At 41.5% G+C, this 19,401-nt stretch overlaps 1 protein-coding gene and 1 non-coding gene across 3 annotated transcripts in view; both read left to right on the top strand.

Annotated features, from left to right (window-relative positions):
- BAIAP2L1 (BAR/IMD domain containing adaptor protein 2 like 1) overlaps positions 1–19,401 on the top strand; it is an 80,703-nt gene that overhangs the window by 28,473 nt on the left and 32,829 nt on the right. For both annotated transcript variants that reach the window (XM_012934701.2, XM_055136303.1), the window contains exons 2-3: positions 2,547–2,622; positions 7,615–7,701. In XM_012934701.2, coding sequence (XP_012790155.2) covers positions 2,547–2,622; positions 7,615–7,701 — 163 coding nt within the window. The remainder of the gene's footprint in view (positions 1–2,546; positions 2,623–7,614; positions 7,702–19,401) is intronic.
- TRNAA-UGC (transfer RNA alanine (anticodon UGC)) lies at positions 8,587–8,662 on the top strand. The gene has a single exon. It is a non-coding gene; the product is annotated as a tRNA-Ala (tRNA).

Here is a 19,401-nt window from a genome sequence, read left to right as displayed (position 1 = left end):
GTCACTTAGCTCATCGATTTGTTCAAGCCAAATTAAAGTGGGGCAATGGGGGAAATGAGAGGATTTTCATGAAAAACTCAAAGGACTACACCAAGGAAAGAAATGTAGTTCTTGTACTTTTGTGACCAATATTTCCAAAAGTCATAAGAAAACACTGATTGCTAATTTGCAGCAGTCCCCCTCCCTACTATCCAAAGAGAGAACATTTCTTTTTGGTATAGTTTGGTAGGTTATTTTTTTGGTTCTGAGAACACTAAACAAAGTCTTTATCTACTAGGTCCAGTAGTTTTTCTCTACAATTGATAAATCAAGATTATTAGTCAATATTATTAGTCAATACTATGGCACTAACTATAAAACTAAGAGTTTAGTTGAAAGTACTCTTGGGAGTAAGCCCAGGGGTAGGGAAAGGTTGAGGCTGGGGTTGTTTGATGATAAAGCTTTTATCAGTGTTTGATAAAAATAAAGTAGTGACCTACAGAAATCTTGAGATAATCAATGTTACTTTTTTTTTTTTAAAGTTGTTTACTTGAATTTAAGGGCCACACACCCTGTGGTGCTCTGGTATGTGGTACCAAAGATTTAATCTAGGGCTGGTAGGATCTAAGACAAATACCTTGACCCCTGTATTATCTCTCCAGCCCGCTAAATGGGGGTTGTTTTTGACTAAGTTTTTGTGGTACTTTTGATATTTTAAAATTAACTGAAACAATCTATCAGTCATAAAAAACAAATTATATGCCATACCATATATTATGAGTTATCTCTAAAAAATAGAAGTTATTTTTTCTCTGTTAATTTGTAATGAAGAACCACCATCCTGAAGAGGGTGTGGGTCAAGTGTCCACCCTTTGAAGATAGGGCAGCTTTTCATTCTTTGTGTTACTTGGTAATCTACAAACAGGAAAACATTTTAAGAGGGGGAGTAAAGAGGTGAGCAGTCTATCTGGAGTGATTGATTTTGTGAAACTCATTTTTTATAGATGGAACAAATATATTCGGTCTCCATGTGTTCTGAGACAGTCAGAGTCTGACGGCAATGATCTCTTCACTGAGTTTTGGCTGAGAATATTTTAAATGTCCACCAGTCTTCTCAATTACCCGCCTTCGCTAGTCAGAGCATTTGATTACATGTTGAGGACTTGCTAGTGATATGGAAACAACACTTAAAAATGATGGGGGGGGGCTGGAGCGATAGCACAGCGGGTAGGGCGTTTGCCTTGCACGCGGCCGACCCGGGTTCGATTCCCAGCATCCCATATGGTCCCCTGAGCACCGCCAGGGAGTGATTCCTGAGTGCAGAGCCAGGAGTAACCCCTGTGCACCGCCAGGTGTGACCCAAAAAGCAAAAAAAAAAAAAAAAAAAAAAAAAAAAATGATGGGGGGCTGGAGCAATAGCCACAGTGGGTAGGGCATTTGCCTTGCACGCGGCCGACCCGGGTTCAATTCCCAGCATCCCATATGGTCCCCCAAGCACTGCCAGGAGTGATTCCTGAGTGCAGAGCCAGGAGTGACCCCTGAGCATCACTGGGTGTGACCCAAAAAAGCAAAAAAAAAAAAAAAATGAAAGCAGTGGGACCAGAGCACAGCAGGTAGGGCGTTTGCCTTGCATGCAGCTGACCTGGGTTCAATACCTGGCATCCCATAAAAGCAAAAAAGAAAAAGGAAAGAAAAAAAAAACAGTAACATCAGCAGAGGCCCTGAAACCCAAATGAGGAAATTGTCTTCTATCTGTCCAGTGTTTGCTCCATAGTAAGTCCTTAATTAATATGACAGGGGCAAAAGTACCAGTGATTTCTTGAAAGAAGGTTCCAGGCTGGCCTGTGGCCATTAGCAACAACCACTCACTGTCCCCTTGCCTTCCCAACAGAAATGTAAGTCCTGTGGAAATTCCTGTTCCATTGATATTTAGGACAATGCCAATATAACTTATGATTATACAGTTTATTAACATTCAGATGACAACCCTCAATGTCCTTGAACCAACTTGAAAGGGAGCATCAGCCTCTGGGCCCACATTCCCCACTGGGTACACTTTATAGAGATAGACGCATCTGTTCCTTGCTCCATTTACAGGAAGCCGTGGGGTGGTTAGAGAACTTTGGGGTTACATATGTTTGCCCATACCCTTCCTCACTGGAAAGAAACATGCAAGAAAGGAAGGAGGAAGGGAGGGAGGGAAGGAAGGAAAAAAGGAAGGAAGGATGGAGGGAGGGAGGGAGGGAGGGAAGTGCTTTTCATTGCTTTTACTTTGTTTTTGTTTTTATTTCGGGTTTTTTCTCCATACCCAATAGAGCTCTGGGGCTACTCCCGGCTCTGAGCTGCAGGACTGTTCAGTGCTGAGTGTTCAGTGCAGGCCTCCTACATGCAAAACCTGTGTTCCAGCTGGTTGAGCTGTTTCTTTGGCTGCTTCTTTGCTTCTAAGTCGACTCCCATGTCTTTCTTTGTATTCTCAAGCACACATAGGGATCCTAGGCTAGGCATTGACAAAATCTAAAGATGACTTTGTTTGTTTCCTAATTTTATTAATTTCTTTTGTCTGACAGAATGTCATGGAACAATTCAACCCTGGTCTTCGAAATTTAATAAATCTAGGAAAAAATTATGAAAAAGCTGTAACTGGTAAGTCTTTTTCTTTTTTTAATTTTAATGTATAGAACCTTCTAGGAGCCCTTCAGTAGATAGTTTTACTTATTTTTAGAAGTCTTGATAAAGAATTTTTAAAATCCCTAAATTGGCCAAAATTATTTATAATTATAGAACTTTGCAATAATAGGGCATTCGTATATTTTAAAATGAGTAAATTGAATAATTGGTTACTGTAAGTGGTGTGTTTTAATTATCAAATCATGCTTTTTTGACTTGGATCACCTTTATCAATGACATAAACATGTTTTATACTTTTAAAAACAAATTTTTGGTGAACTAAAACATGTTAAGTAGATAAAAGCTGAACTTAGATTTTCATTTCAAAATGAGCACTTCATTTAAAGTGAGCCCAGTGGGCTCGAGAGATGGAACAGCAGGCAGGGCATTTGCCTTGCGTGGGGCCCAGCAGAGTTCGATCCCCAACATCCCATATGGTCTTCCAAGCATCACCAGGAGTGATCCCTAAGTGCAGAGCCAGGAGTAAACCCTGAGCATCACTGGGTATGGCCCCAAAACAAAACAAAACTGAACCCAAGCCTTGGCTTTCTGTGAGCCAAAGTTGTTGGCCAGTTTGAGGGATGTTATTTGAAATCTACATGGATTTCCCTACCTAAAAGGAGAACAGTAACAATGGTAACCCTAAAAACTTGAGGTGCTAGCAGTCATTTGGGTCCTAATGTAGTCAAAGCAGTGCTCTCTGAGCAACAGGTGTCGCCTTCCCGGCCTCTCGGGACCCTGGGTTCCCCTTGTCCTGGTTCACTAAGCAAGTAATAGAAACAGTCTTGTTCCCAGTGGTTTTAGGCTCAAAAGCAGCTTCAAATGAAATTGGGAATCTGTCTCATACCATCCCCACCTTTGGCTTCTCCTTGTTGATATTTTGAAAATAAACTTTGACCTCACACCAGGCGCATTTGGGGTGTGCCCCAGGACTGGGAGGGGTAGGGGTGGAGTGTCAATTAGACTTCAGACTTGATTGTCTGGGCACTCTTGTAGTCACTGGGAAATGCTTATTTACTTTCTTCTGTAACTCTGTGTTGTTTGCCAGACATTGATGGCATCAGGAAGTGTGGCCGGGGATTTTCCTTGCTGGCCCTCCAGGGGTACCAGTGACCTGGCTCTGCTGGTTTCCTTCTCTCTCTTTCAAAGAGCCCCCAAACCTTGCTTTGGCACCCGTGCACAGCTTGATGATTGCTTAGTCACAAGCTGAAGCCGTCCCTGGGAAGGAAGGCACTGTGACCTGCAGTGGCGTTTCTTTCTGCATGAGCCACTGCTTCGAGGCAGTTTTACAGGGTGACTCAGGGAGCTGCTCTCCTGTTAGGGGGCTTCTCCCCACTGGCTCTTAGCACTTTAACACCCCCAGAAACCTATACTTTGAAAGGAGTTTCCAGAATTTCTGCAGGCCATCTGGTTGTTGTTGTTGATGCCATTGAGAAGGTAAATAAATCTGTAATGTTCTTGGTGGGAATAGTTGAGGAGGTACAAAGGGACTCAGGGCTGAGAAAGGGCCCTGAGGTAAGCCCTGTCTCAGGATTTGAGCAGGGGTGAACAGGTGGAATGGAGCAGCAGGAGGCACTGTAGAAACTGAACCAGATGCTGACAGATGTAGACTGCAACCGGCAGACCCTGAGGCTGAGGCTTTGTCAGGAAAGACAGTGCCCAGGCCAAGACCTTCTCACACTGCTTGTTGAAAAGTTGATGGTAAATAGTGTCAGATCATTCATCTCTTTGAATGCCACTTCAGGTATCTTTAGCCACATAATAAACTGCCCGAAACTTGGTAGTTTAGGCAGTAACAGTTACTGTTTCTCATGATCCTACAAAGGCAGCACATTTCTCTGGACTCCTGGGGTTCATCCTTGGATCAGTTGGGGCCTGTGCTAGGCTAGGGACTGGGCTTGTTCCCTTCAGCAGCCTGTTCCAAGAATGCTTGTCCCTCCGGGAGTTATGTTGGTTGATAACCCCATTGGCCAGAGGAACACTCATGACCAACCACAGTGTATATAGAGACTCGACAGGCTGGGAATCCTGGCAGGCAGGCAGGCTCCTGCCAAGCCATGACTGTCAGAGCCTACTCTGAATTTGCCTGTCAGTGGAAGGCCGTGGAAGGGCTTCATCCTGACAGTTACCTAATGAGATCATATTTTAACTTAAAAAGGTTCACTGCTAGATAGAAGTGCATAGATTAATGAAGTAATTGGTCAACCACTAAAATAGAAACAGTATGTTTCATTCATAAAATGAGATAGAAGAATCTCAATGTTTGCACAAAAGGGGCAAAATTATGAAAATATTTTATTTTATTATGGATAAATAATATTTTAAGTTAATACAGGTTCATTTATAAACAAAGTCTTATTAGACTGAGGAGGTTAGTTTCAAAGATAAATTATTGAAAGTAAATAAAATCAAGTTAATGAGAGTCAGGGATATAGTTCAGATTTAAGAACATAAGCTTTAAATGGGTGAGATCCTGACTTTAATCTCTAGCACCAAAAAATTTTTTCAGTGATTCAAAAATAAGTTAATGAATAACTTCAATTTAATGTGTGGGCGTAAAACAAAAATTTTGTTTAAATATTGTGCAACCCCATGTACCATTCTCCCACTTATTTGGTTTTTAGCTTATCAGTACCTTGCAATTTAAAATCTTCATGCTAAAATATTACATTTACTAACTTGACAGTTTACTGGATACAAACTTTGTTTTTAGGTGGGGTCATCTCTCAGTTCCAGCTAAGACAAAAGAGTGAATAAGTGCCAGAATTTGTTTATTGTTTTTTTTTTTTTTTTGTGGGTCACATCCAGTGTCAGTGCTTACTTCTGACTCTGCACTGAGGAATCACTTCTGGAAAGGCTTGGGGGGCCTCCTGGGGGTGCCTGGGGTTGAATCTGGGTTGGCTGTATGCAAGGCAAATACACTACCCACTGTACTATTGCTCTGGCCCCCCTAAGCACTGGAATTTAGAGAGCGAAGTAGTTTAGCAGAGTGGTGGACAGTGTTACTACTCACCTTGGTCACTTCCCAGATGGTTTCAACTCTGCTGCCTTTCGTGAGATAGGGAGGGATACTGTCCCTGACCCATGTCAGGTAGTTGAATTTAATAAATTGGGTTGCTATTATATAGGCTATTTATTCTTTCTCATATTTGTATTTTAAGGTTATCCTCAGTCTTGATTATTAGAATATTACCCTAGTATCAGTATTGTAGGATATTATAGTCTCCAAATTAGATACATATATAGATATATACATACAAAATCCATTACCTTTATGATTTTAGCTCTACCATAAACACTAAGCAACATTATTGGAGGGGCACCCCTGGTGGTGCTTGGGGAACCAGCCTGGTGCTAGGGATCAACTCTTGGGCTGCTGGAGGCAAAGCATGCACTCAGCCCTTTGATTTATTTTTTTGGCTCCTAAAATACATTAATTTGCATTTGAAATTTTTTGAACCGGGTATGTAGCTCATTTGTAGGGTACAACATGCTCCTCATGCCTGAGGTAAGGGTTCTATCCCTGGTTTCAGAAAGCTCTCTAGGGGGACTTAAAAAATCTTCAGTTGGACTTTTACCTTCATTGTGTGACTGTTCCCTCTACACACACACATACACACACACCTTCATTGTGTGACTGTTCCCTCTACACACACACATACACACACACCTTCATTGTGTGACTGTTCCCTCTACACACACACACACACACACACACACACACACCTTCATTGTGTGACTGTTCCCTCCACACACACACACACACACACACACACACACCTTTTATACATAAAATGTCTTTGAAAACAACCCATTCTAAATTAGGGCAGAGCAGCTGATGTGGCCAGAAAGTCTCTGGTTGTCTTTGTAGTGAAAGAAAGGAAACCTCAGAGATTCCTGAGAACTCTTTTAACTGCCAAATCCTGTGGTTTCCAACAGTATAGGAGAAACTGGTACCTTACATGTAAAGGCACTAATTTTGAGTAAATATGATAAATTATTTTTCCAAAATCACAGTAAGAAGTCTAGCCTGTCCAAAGATTTGCTTTTTAATACATAGCCAATCTTCCTAAACCCAGCTCGTTAGGAAGGGAAAGAAGGAATCGATGTTGGCAGCTTCCATTTGCTCATCACTACTCACTTTGAGGTACTGTGAGCACAGACTTATCCAAGGTCATACATTCTGACTCAAGTAGAACCAGAACTGGTCATCTTTTCCTTGATACCCCCTCTCAGATACCCACTCCCCAGAAAAAAGAAAAGGAAGGAAAATATTTTTGTTCCTTATAATTTAGTCTTCAGAATCTGTTGGAAAGAATTGTTTGTGTGGGGGGGGTGGGGTGGGGAGGGCTCTTTATAGGAAGCAGGATTTTGGAGGATGGGGTCTAGAGGGCAGCTGTGAGGCTCTCTGGAAGGCAGTGCCTACCAGTGTGGAGGTCCATGATCAGAAATGTATTTCTTCCCAGCCATTGAGAGGAAGCTGCTTTTCAGCCACCATGTCTTCAGACTCACCTGCAGTAAACTTGGTAAAGCCCTACTTCCTGTGGTCAAGGCACTTGAACTTCACCCAGCCCCAGCACACAGTGTCAATCACATGCTCCTTGTTCTGCAGCCAGATGTAGATGGACAAGATGAGTTGGCCAATGTGGATCCTGGCCACTGTGTCCTGGGGCTTTCCAAAGGTGCCCCATATAACTGTGAGCTAAAAATTGGGGACAAAAAAAGGACAGATAGGAATGTCCACTGCAAATGAATAGGGGATGCCTTGGGGCCCTCCACTGGGTTAGGAGGACCTCTGGAAGTGCAGTTCATCCCTGCTCCAACACAGCTATCAAACATGAGGCCTGCCTTCTGAAACCCCACCTGCCACAGCTCAGGCCTGGCAGCCAGAGGGGTTGAGAGGCTTTGCGAGAAAACCTCTGTGTTCCATTCCTAATCTAAGTGTTCTGTGTGTCATCTTTTGTCTAGCTATGATCCTGGCAGGAAAAGCCTACTACGATGGAGTGGCCAAGATTGGTGAGATGGCCACTGGGTCACCTGTGTCAACAGAACTAGGTGAGCTTACCAGCCATTCTGTGTAAACCTGATTGAAACTGCAGTCCTAGGCCCTCTCCCTGAGTGAGCCCTCATGTGGGCATAGGAAGTGGTCCGAACCTGGAGTGGAAAAGAGGCCTAGCTCAGCACTGCAGCCTGTTTACTTCTGGGATGAGTGAGTTCATGTGACATGTCGTAAGTGGGTGGCCGGGCCAGACCCTTTCGTGGGACCCCTTCCCCTTGGGTTCCTGCAGCGCCAAACACAGGGAGCTTTGACCTACATTCTTAATTGAAGGAGCCAGGCATGGCATGTGGGCCTCCAGACTCTGGCCCAAGTGTTTCCTGTGACTCACCTAACAGAAAGTCAGACTCCTTTCACGTTGTGCTCTTGGCTGGTGCTGCTTCACAGTTGCTCAGTTGTGATTTTTCTGGTTTTGCCAGTATGAATCGATCTCCTGTGCGCAGGGAGAGCAGCCACACCCTCAGCAGGGCCAGCTGTGAGGGGAGCAGGGTTTCTATTTAGAGAGCTTAGACCTCTCCAAAGGGGGAAAAGGTCGAGGGTTTTCATAGCCCCACACAAAAACACTACTTTAAAAACTTGGAATATGTTTTATTTTTCAAAGGGTACATTTTCTGGCTCAAAAAACATCCATCATAATTTGAAAGGTTCAGAAAACTAGAGGAAAAGATTGGCAAAGTCTGCTTGTATTTAAAGAAAAATGTCCAGGGGCTGGAGAAATTGTACAGAGCGAAGGTGCCTTACATGCAGCTGACCCCACTTTGATCCACCACATACAGTCCCCTGAGCCCAGTGTCGAGTAGGCCCTCAGCACTGCCAGATGTGACCCTCAAGCCCAAATAAATTTCAAAAAGGAAGCAGCGTCTCCAGTTAAACAGTGGAAAGGGGTCCAGGGTGTGGCTCAGTGGTAGAGCACATGCCTTGCATGTATGAGATCCTGGGTTCAATCCCCAGAGCAGGACATAGGAGCATATCTCTATGGGCCAAGTAATCACACCACTTCTATATAAAGTATCTGGAGTGTTTTCAGGATTGCTTGGAAAGCTTTTAACTAACCCATAAAAGCCAAGTGACAAATTTGAGAGGTGGTGACTGCTGGGGTTGGACTGGACTGAGGAAATGGACCTAGGTGTTCATTAACCTCTGACACCTTTTGTACTTGAAGAGCTTTTAATGAGTCTGGAAACGTGCGGGGAAAAGGTTAACTGTAAGCCTGAAGTGATGGTATGTGATGAGTAAGTTCAGTCCTGCTCTATTTAACAGAGTCAGTGACATGCAGAATATTTTTAAAAGCCTGACTTGTGTTCTTTGGTGCCACAGTTTCTGCATGTTCTGGCCAGATCCGAATGAGAGTTACTCTGTTCTAAGCAGGATCAATTTAATAAAATATACACTGCGTTATGGAGACAGAAGGAGTCAGTAAAACTTGGAACCTTTGGGGGATGATTGAGATGATTACAGGGTTCCAAAAATAGGACTAAATTAAGAAGAAACATCCTATTTGTGTCAGGCGTCCAGGGAGACTGAACGGCCCTTGCATTAAAACATATGGCGCTGTGACTCACTGTTAGTCAGTATGCCTTTTGAATGTTTTATGGCTCTTGCCACTGTTTGAATAGGACTTCTGTTCCACACCTAGCTTTATTCAGCTGAGTCCATAGTATTGAATCAACCTTTTTCCATGGCAACCCTGCTGTTATAAACAGAGCCTTAAAATTTCAGTTTCAAAAGGAAAATATGTTGCAATGGTCAAGTTTCTTTTATGTGGGTATGTATTCAGATGGAAATAACTTTTGTCGCTTTTTAAATTTTTGATTCAAATTGTCCTTTTGCTTATGTTTGCTGTATCATCTCATGATTAATATTCTACTCTTACAATTCCATTAAGAGTTATCCTGGGTGTGGCTGAAGCCATGTACAATAGGTAGGGCGTTTGCCTTGCCTGCGCCTGACCCGGGTTCAATCCCTAGCATCCCATATGGTACCCAAGCATTGCCAGGAATGATTCCTGAGTGCAGAGCCAGGAATGACTCCTGAGCACCGCTGAATGTGGCCCAAAAACAATAACAACAGAAGTTGTCTTGGGGCCAGAGTGATAGTCCTGGGGGTAGGACATTTTCCTTACACATAACTGACCTCCATCCCTAGCACCACATGTGTTCCCCTGAAACCTGACATAAGTGATCCCTGAGTGCAGAGTGAGGAGTCACCTGAGCACAGCTGGGTGTAATCCAAAACAAAACAAAAATTCCAACTGAAGCAGTGTTACATAGGTGAAAATTGTGAATCATTTCAAAACTGTGGTTCCTGCAGAGCTTTATCTCTGAAATATCTTTATCTTCTCATTGATCATCTTGCCTTTTCTTTCTTGGGGCCTCCGAGCAGTGCTTAGGGGCCCAGATGACACACCTGGCAATACTTGACCAGCTGCCTGGCAGTTGTGTGCTAGGACCAAGAATGCAGTGCTGCTTGGGCCCAGGGCCACACTTGGTGATGCAGGAACAGTGGTGTTTTTTTCCTGTGTGGTGTGCAATTTGGATACAAACCCAGTGTTTTCTTAGAGTAAACTTGACATAGGGTTGAGAAATGCCCTCCTAGGTCACCCCCTACCTTGGGTCCTGTTCCCTCACCATGTGCTGTGTCACCTAGCATGACAGAGCAAAGGTTGTGGAGGTGTGACTTCTGGGAAAGGACAGTAAGTGGAGGTAGCAACAGCACTTCTGGGGCCCCTCCCCAGCCAGAGTGCAGGATGGATCCCGTGACCCAGACAGAGAGGCCACGCCAAATCTAACCCTCAGGCTCTGCAAGGCCGTTTGCTGCTGGCCACCTTCAGTGGGTGGGAAAGCTGCATTCTGAGATCATTGTTGTTAGTGTGCGTCCTCATCCTTGGCCAACAAGGAGAGAGAATACCCCTTAGGGATATGTGAAGATGAAATGGAGGCAGGGCCTGTGGACTCAGGCTTCAAAGACCACAGAAATGCCTCTTGTGTTTCACATACTGACAGTTATGCAGGAAATCAGAATGTGACCTTTTTTTTACACTGACATTCTTTTCTTCTATAAAGTAGATAGCATGAGTTTGAATGAACTCAAATTTTCTTGATTATTCATGAACCAATTTTTCTCTCTCTTTTTTTTTTTTTTTTGTTCTTTTTTGTGTGTGGAGTCACACCTAGCAATGCTCAGGGTTTACTCCTAGCTCTGCATTCAGAGTTTACTCCTGGTGGTGCTTGGGAGACCGTATGAGACACCAGGGATCAAAGTTGGATGGGCCAAATGCAAGGCAAATACCCTCCTTGCTGTACTATGAACCAATTTTTCATAGTACATAGGCTCTGGCCCTATGAACCAATTTTTCAACTAGCCCTTTACATCTTTGGTTTCTATTTTATAAATTTATTCACATCTTCAGTTTGTTTTTATACTATATTAGGGGAACATACACTTACTCTGATTTCTTTTTTTTTTAAGAAGAACCCCTTATTTTTATTTATTTATTTATTTTTGCTTTTTGGGTCACACCTGGCGATGCACAGGAATTTCTCCTGGTGGTACTCAGGGGACCGTATGGGATGCTGGGGATCGAACCCAGGTCGGCCGCATGCAAGGCCAATGCCCTACCTGCTGTGCTATTGCTCCAGCCCCACACTTACTCTAATTTCTGAAGTGATACATTTAACCCATTACACTTTTTAAGTTTATTATTATTATTATTATTATTATTATTATATTATTATTATTAAAGAGCCATGATTTACAAAGTTAACGATAGTTGAATTTTAGGCATACAATAATCAACACCAATTAATCCACCAATGTCAACCTCCCTCCACCAGTGTTTCCATGTTCTCTCCCATCCTGAACCCCCACCTGTCAACTTGACAGGCACATTACAAAGTTTCAGTGGTCGCCACTTAGATCTCGTGATTTCATTTCTGTTGAATCTGTGTTTTGGATATATGGCTATGCCACTCATATTACTGGTATAATTGAAGCCCATTAACTCATTATTTCACATTATTTCTCCCCCCCCCCCCCGATTTCTTTTCTTCTCTGTTTATGTCTCTTTTTCTATCTGCCAAGGGTGATCTAGGCATCCCTCTTTTACTACAATATATTTTCTCATCCAATACACAAGTCAGTAAACATAATATAACACATTAATAAAAGGAAAGAGAAAACTCATATGATCATGTCAGTTGATGCAAAGAAAGTCTTTGACAAGATTCAACACCCTTTTGTAATAACCCTCAACAAAATAGGATGGAAAGCACCTTACTCAAGATAATAACGATCATCTATAACAAACTTACAATCTGTATCACACTTAATGGTGAAAAACTGAAAGAATTCCCTCTGAGACCAGGTACAAGATACGCATGTCCACTCGCTCCACTTCTAGTCAAAATAGTATTAGAAGTCCTGGATACAGCAGTCAAGCAAGAAAAACAAATCAGTGATCCAAATTGGAAAAGAACCAAAATACCACTCTTTGCAGATGACATGATAATATATATAGAAAACCCTAAAGAGTCCACAAAAAAGCTCCTAGAAACAATAAACCAATGCAGCAAAGTGGCCGAGTACAAAGTCAATAACACAAAAACCAGTCGCATTCTTATATGCAAAAGAATGAAGCAGAGGAGAAAGCAATCCAGGAGTCTATCTCATTTAAAATGGTATCCAAAGACATCAAATATGTAGGAGTCAGCTTAACAATAGACGTGGGAGATCTATACCACAATAACTTTAAATTACTTAAGAAAGAGATAAAGGAAGATCTTAGGAAGTGAAAAAATACCCCATGCTCACGGACTAGGAAAATCAATATTATTAAAATTACTATCTTACCTAAGCTACTATATAAATTCAGTGTAATCCCATCCAGATTCAGATGATATTCTTCCAGAAATATCAATAATAAAGTTTGTATGGAATCATAAAATACCACAAATAGCCAAAAAACATACTGAAAAATAAGAAATTTGGAAGTATTTCATTACCTAATTTGGAACTGTAAAGCTATAGTGATCAAGACTACATGGTACTGGAATAAAGATTAACCCTCTGATCAATGAGTCAGAATTCAATACCCTATTTAAAAAAACCCATATATGTGGGCAGTTAATTTTCAATAAAGAAAGCTGATAATATGAAATGGAATAAAGATAGCTTCTTGAACAAGTGTCCTGGGAAAGTTGGATAACTAGATGTAAAAATCTAAAGCTGGATTCATCTTACATCTCACACAAAAATCAATTCAGAATGGATCAAAGACCTTGAAATCTGACCAGGAACAACAAAGTACATTGGGGAAAATATAGGCAGAACACTTCAAAATTTGGACCTCAGTGGTGCCTTCCATGATCTGATATCACTGGCAAAGGTAACAAAATCAAAAATAAACAAGTAGGACTACATAAAGTTAAGAGCTTCTGCAGAGCAAAGTAAACATGGGCTAAAACTAAAAGACAGCTAACTAAATAGAAAAAAATATTTGCATTCAACACATCAGATAGAGATTTGATATCCAGGATATATAAAGTACTCACAAAGATCAATAACAACAACAACAAAAAACTATCAACAAATGGAAGAGGAAATAGATACTTCTCTGAAGAAGACAGGGACAGGCAGATGGCCAGTAGGCACATGAAAAAATGCTCAGCATTTAAAAAATTCTCAGCATCACTTATCAGAGAAATCCAAATCAAAATGACAATGAGAGGGGCTGGGGCTATAGCACAGCGGGTAGGGTGTTTGCCTTGCACACAGATGACCCGGGTTCAATTCCCAGCATCCCATATGGTCCCCTGAGCACCGCCAGGGGTAATTCCTGTGTGCAGAGCCAGGAGTAACCCCTGTGCATTGCCGGGTGTGACCCATAAAGCAAGATGACAATGAGATACCATCTCACACCGGTGAGAATGGCACATATCAAAAATAGTAGGAATAATCTGTGTTGGTGGGGATGTTGTGAAAAAGGAACTCTCATCCACTGTTGGTGGTAATTATGTATGGTACAACTCCTATAGAAAACCGTCTGGAAAGTTCTCAGTAAATTTAGAACTGAGTTGCTTTGTGACCCAGCAATTCTACTTTTGTGTATCGATCCCTGGGACATAAAAACACTCTCTCAAAAGGGCATATACACACACCATTTTTCATTGCTGCACTCAGTACAATAGCTAAGATATGGAATCAACCTAGGTGTCCAATAGCAGATGAATGAATTATGAAGATGGGGTATATATACACAGTGGAATACTATGCAGTTTCAAGGAACAGTGAAATCATGCAATTTGCTGCAACATGGTTGGAACCGGAAGATATCATATTGAGTGACGTAAGCCAGAAGAAGAAAGACAAACCCAGGATAACCCATTACTTTTCTTTGTTTGCTTAAGGAAAAAAAAAGAAGATCACACCTGGTAGTCTTTCGGGTAACTCCCAGTTCTGTGCTTAGGTGCCGCTACTATGGGTGCTTGGGGAACCATGGAGTGCTGGTGGTTGAACCTGTGCAAAACACAAGCTCAGCCTGTTCAGTTAGTCTCTGGCCCTAACCCTTTAATTTTAAATCATAGCTGTCTCATTTTTCAGGACTATAAAAATTTTCAAACCATGCAGAGCCATCTAATCAATGGAGAAAACTGATTATCTCAGGACTTCAGGTAGTGTTTGGCAGCAACATCAAAAACAGCCTGAATGGCAGCCATAAATGTAGCAGGATGGGGGCTGGAGCGATAGTACAGCACGTAGGGTGTTTGCCTTGCACGCAGCCAACCTAGTTTCGATCCCCGGCATCCCATATGGTCCCCCACGAACTGCCAGGAGTAATTCCTGAGCACAGAGCCAGGAGTAACCCCTGAGCATTGCTGGGTGTGACCCAAAAAGAAAAAGAGAAAAAAAATAGCAGGAAAGCAAAAACAGTGAAATGAATATTTATATATTCATTAAGTGCTGAATGAGTGACAGGCCACATAAGATTGTCTCCCTGAGGACAGAACAGGTCTGGGGAAAGAGGTCTAGGGACAGGTCTAGGTCAGGCAGTCCAGCCCTGGGCAGCAAGTGGGCTGGTCTTTTATGGGGAATTCACAGGACTCTGTCCAGACCCCAGCAGCAGGGTTTTCTCAAAACAAAGATTCATTTAGTTCACAGTGATTTAACATTTGAAACACTGAAGTTATTTGTGAGAATTATTTTCAACAGCACTTGTTGCCTTCTCTTTCAATTTAAGATTCAAATACGCTGCCACAAATTGTCCTACTACTCAGTTAGATCCGCTTCTCACCTCTTGTCCTTTGTGACTTCACTGCTGTGAAGTGCCTTCGAGAGTTCTTTCCTGTAAAGTTCTTCAGCTGACTTCTTTTTCTGAAATACCTCTCAAAGTAGTTGGTACCTTTGAGCTGTTACTAAGTTCTCTGCCAGTGTGGACCTTCCACTGGGACAGCTCTTTTTTCTAGAACTCTATTCATATTTGTTACCATTTTTCATTTCATTATTGCACTTTCTTTTTCAGTTACCCATTTTTGTAATGCATCACTTGATTTTATCACTAGGAGACAAGAAGGCAATAATGTGACAAGCTTCGTCCTCCTCTGTTTACTGTCCTGCACCAGTGTAATTACTGTGATGATTCTTGACCTCTAGCAGTAGATATCAAGCAGCATAAGTAGATCTCATCATTTGAGATGACCTTAGCTATCATCAGGCTTTTTATATTTTCATAGTTTATAGATTCAAGGTTAGTTTTTTGTTTTGTTCTGTTTTTTTATAATGGTACCACTGATTTTACTAAAAAAAAAAATCAAGATTTTAAGTAGGATTATAGTGAATCCATTAAGATGGATTTAATTGACATTTTGACAATACTGAGTGTTAATTCACAAAGATGCTTTTATTTATTTGGAACTTCTTTCTGTCAGCACTACTTTGTATTTTATTGTAGACGTCTTGCATGATTTTATATATGCATTCTTAGATGGTTATTGTGATTTAGTCCTATGATAAATGGTCTTTACATTTTTTTATATCATAATTATTGATTTTTGCTGTAAGTAAATAGTTATTTTGAAGTGCACAGCTGAGGCTGGAGCAATAGCACAGTGGGTAGAATGTTTGCCTTGCACGCAGCCAACCTGGGTTCAATTCCCAGCATCCCATATGGTCTCCTGACATCACTAAGAGTAATTCCTGAGTGCATGAGCCAGGAGTAACCGCTGTGCATCACCAGGTGTGACCCAAAAGGAAAAAAAAAAAGTGCATAGCTAAGTGATTTTTACTACTTCATTAAGTTATAGCACAGCGGGTAGGGCGTTTGCCTTGCACGCGGCCGACCCGGGTTCAATTCCCAGCATCCCATATGGTCCCCTGAGCACCGCCAGGGGTAATTCCTGAGTACACTGAGTGCAGAGCCAGGAGTAACCCCTGTGCATCGCCGGGTGTGACCCAAAAACCAAAAAAAAAGTCTCACAATGGAAGGGCTGGAGCAATAGCACAGCGGGTAGGGCATTTGCCTTGCACGCAGCCGACCCGGGTTCAATTCCCAGTATCCCATATGGTCCCCTGAGCACTGCCAGGAGTAACTCCTGAGTGCAAATCCAGGAGGTAACCCCTGTGCATTGCCGGGTGTGACCCAAAAAGCAAAAAATAAAAAATAAAAACAAAGTCTCACAATGGAGATGTTACTGGTACCCGCTCAAGCAAATTGATGAGCAATGGGATGACAGTGATACAGTGATACATTAAGTTATGAGGTTACCAGTTATCTATAGAATATTTTTATTACTCCTCAGAAATCTCCCATGACCATTAGAAGTTACTACCCATTTACCCGAATTCAAGCCACATTCAAACATGAATATAGTTTCTTGTTATAGAGTTGGTTATACTATACATTTCATATGAATGGAGCCATACAATAGCAATTTTTATACTAGCTGCTTTAACAATATTATTTCAAGTTTCATTCCTATTATAGCATGTAGCACACTGTAGAATATATCAATACTTTATTTTCATGGAGGAGTAATATTCCATATAGAGATATGTTATGCACTTACCCATTTGTCAGTTGATGGCCATTTGTGTATTGAAAATAATGCTGCTGTGAGCATTTGTGTACAGATTTCCTGTGGCAGTGCACTTTACTTTCTCTTGGGGATGCACTTAGAAGTGAAATTGCTGGATCAAATGGTAACTTAAACTTTTTGAGAAATTGGCAGGCTGTTTTCAAAGTATCTGTACCATTTGACATTCCCACCTGCAGCATATGAGGGCTCCAATTTCTTCATATATTCAGCAACATTTGTTATTGCCTTTTTGAGTGAAATTCTGTCTCATTTTGGATTTATATTTCTGTTGTGACTATGATGCTGAGTGTCTTTTCATGGTTTTTTGGCAGTTGTGTCTCTGAGAAATGTCTATAAAGAGATTTCTCTATTCTGATTCTTTGCCATTTTTAATGGGAGTTTTTGTCTTTCTGTTATTGGGTCTGCAAACTAACTTTGAGTAACATTTTGTTTATGTGCTTTTCTGTCATCCATACAAGTAGTTCCTCTATTTGAAGTTCTTGAGGGTCTTATCCAGCTGGAGCTATATGTATTTCTTCCTCATCATGAAAGGTTCTTGCTCCAGGGATCTTTTTGTTATTTTTTATGGTCTCTTCCATGTTGGGATTATTTTTGGAGGATGTAAAAATATTGCCACTAAAAGTCACTAAAAATGTAAAGGAGATCTTCCACACAGTGGCACAGGGTCTCTGATTTAAAACTAGAGTTCACTTTTTAGAAAATAAAAATATCTGATGCAGTGTATGACTTATGACGGTGTTTGACATTTCAAAAGCCTCTTTATTCTCTGTTGTATGCATATGTACAAAGGCAATCTGCAGTTTTTTTCGGGGCAAGTGATTCAAACTTATGGAAAACAGTTTAACGTAAATACATATAATGTGGAAATTATTCAGATTATCTGAAACTTAAAAATAACAGCATGTTCTAATTTTCTATGAGTCTGCCACATATCCTTCCTTCCAGAAATGCATTTCCTGATCATTTTATCTTGAAAATAAAAGATTTTTTCCAAATACTCTATTCTTCTAATATAGATAGAACTCAGAAAATGTATCACTGCTTTTTTTCACCTCTATTGAAAATGATAGAGAAACAGATTTAAAAGAATACCATATTCTTGTCATTTTAATGATAAATATGTCCAATCACAATAATAATTGGTGTATCTTTTGAAGTCTCTTCTGAATCCTCTTTGCTAAAGTATTAGCTTTTTCAGTTGTACCTTCATTGCAGGGATTCGCAAACTAGAGCCGGGTGTTGGCCACAGCTCCTCGCAAATAAGATTGGCTCTTGGCCATACCTTCATGTTCACATACTGCTTTTGGCGGCTCTCAGGCCCGGGGTGGACGGGCTGCAGCAGAGAAGCCTGGCCCTCCACAGGCCCTTGCCTTGCCAGTAGATGCCCTTTCGTGTCATACAGTGGCATCAAGGTATGGACTGAGTAATCATGTGAGAGATTGGATATCCTTTCTCCAAAGAAAGAACACTTCCTTGCCACCTGCTCTGAGTGCTGGCTTACCGGACGTTAACAACGTGACCCTAAACTCCCACAGTGGCTTAAGGATCTCAAGTGTGTGTGCAGCCGCCGCCTCGGAGGAACAAACACACCCGGAGCCAACACCAGGGCGCTGTAGCCATGGCTGGGCAGGGAGCATGTTTTAATCCACTATGTTTAATTGTTAAATAATAAGTGCTAAATAATAATTCATGTGACTCAGGTTGTCAGGGTGTGTGCCTGCGGTAACACACACAAATCTTTATCACATGTACACAGTGTGACTCAGGGAACAGCACTCACTGCAAAGAGGAAGTAGAAATTTGTGTACGACTTTGAGTTTTGTCTCTAAATCAACCAACATTTACTTTTTAAAACTTAGAAAATGTTGAAAAGGTATTTTTCAGGAAGAGAAAACAGAAGTGGTCATAGGAAAATGTTCTGGCAAAAATATTTAGAAGAAACCTTGAACCAGTTTTTCATCTTTTGAAGCACACAAAAATAAAGTTCTCATTCATTTCTCAACAAATAACAAGAGACTTTCTTTGGGGGGAGTTTATGGGTTTGCTTTGAGGTCCTTACAGTGCACCAGTACATAAATTTTGACTGTTATTTTGTTCTACTTTAGTCAGCTGTCATATTATTTTCAATGGTTTATTAAATTGTTTGTACCAGTTTCTTAAATTGAACACACAACAGGTTTTATTCATTTCAGTTTTTGAGCCATACCCAGGGAGCACAGGGGCTACTCCTGGAGGTGCTTGGGAGGCCACATGTGATGCTGGGGATCAAACGTGAGTCCTGCATCCAGAACATGTGCTCAGCCCGCCCACTGAGCTCTTGGTCTGCACAGCAGACAGAGTTGATCTCCTCACTACCAGGAATCCTAGGGAATTAGGCTTTCTTTTGTTACTGATTAAATATTTACAGGTCATGTACTTTTGAAATAGTGATAATCAGGGCCGAGAGAGAGTCCTACGGTTTAGGTGCTTGCCCCGCATGTGGCAGACCTCGGTTCAGTTCCTGGTGTTACAGATGGCCCCTAGAACACTGCCAGGGTTCACTCCTAACCACAGAGCCAGAAGTAGCTCATCATAATGAATTAACTTGTTTCTTTTTAATTTGGGGGTTTC

This window comes from Sorex araneus, chromosome 4 (genome assembly GCF_027595985.1).
Source record: "Sorex araneus isolate mSorAra2 chromosome 4, mSorAra2.pri, whole genome shotgun sequence".
In the NCBI taxonomy this organism is placed as follows: domain Eukaryota; kingdom Metazoa; phylum Chordata; class Mammalia; order Eulipotyphla; family Soricidae; genus Sorex; species Sorex araneus.
This window is presented reverse-complemented; position numbering and strand designations above follow the sequence as displayed.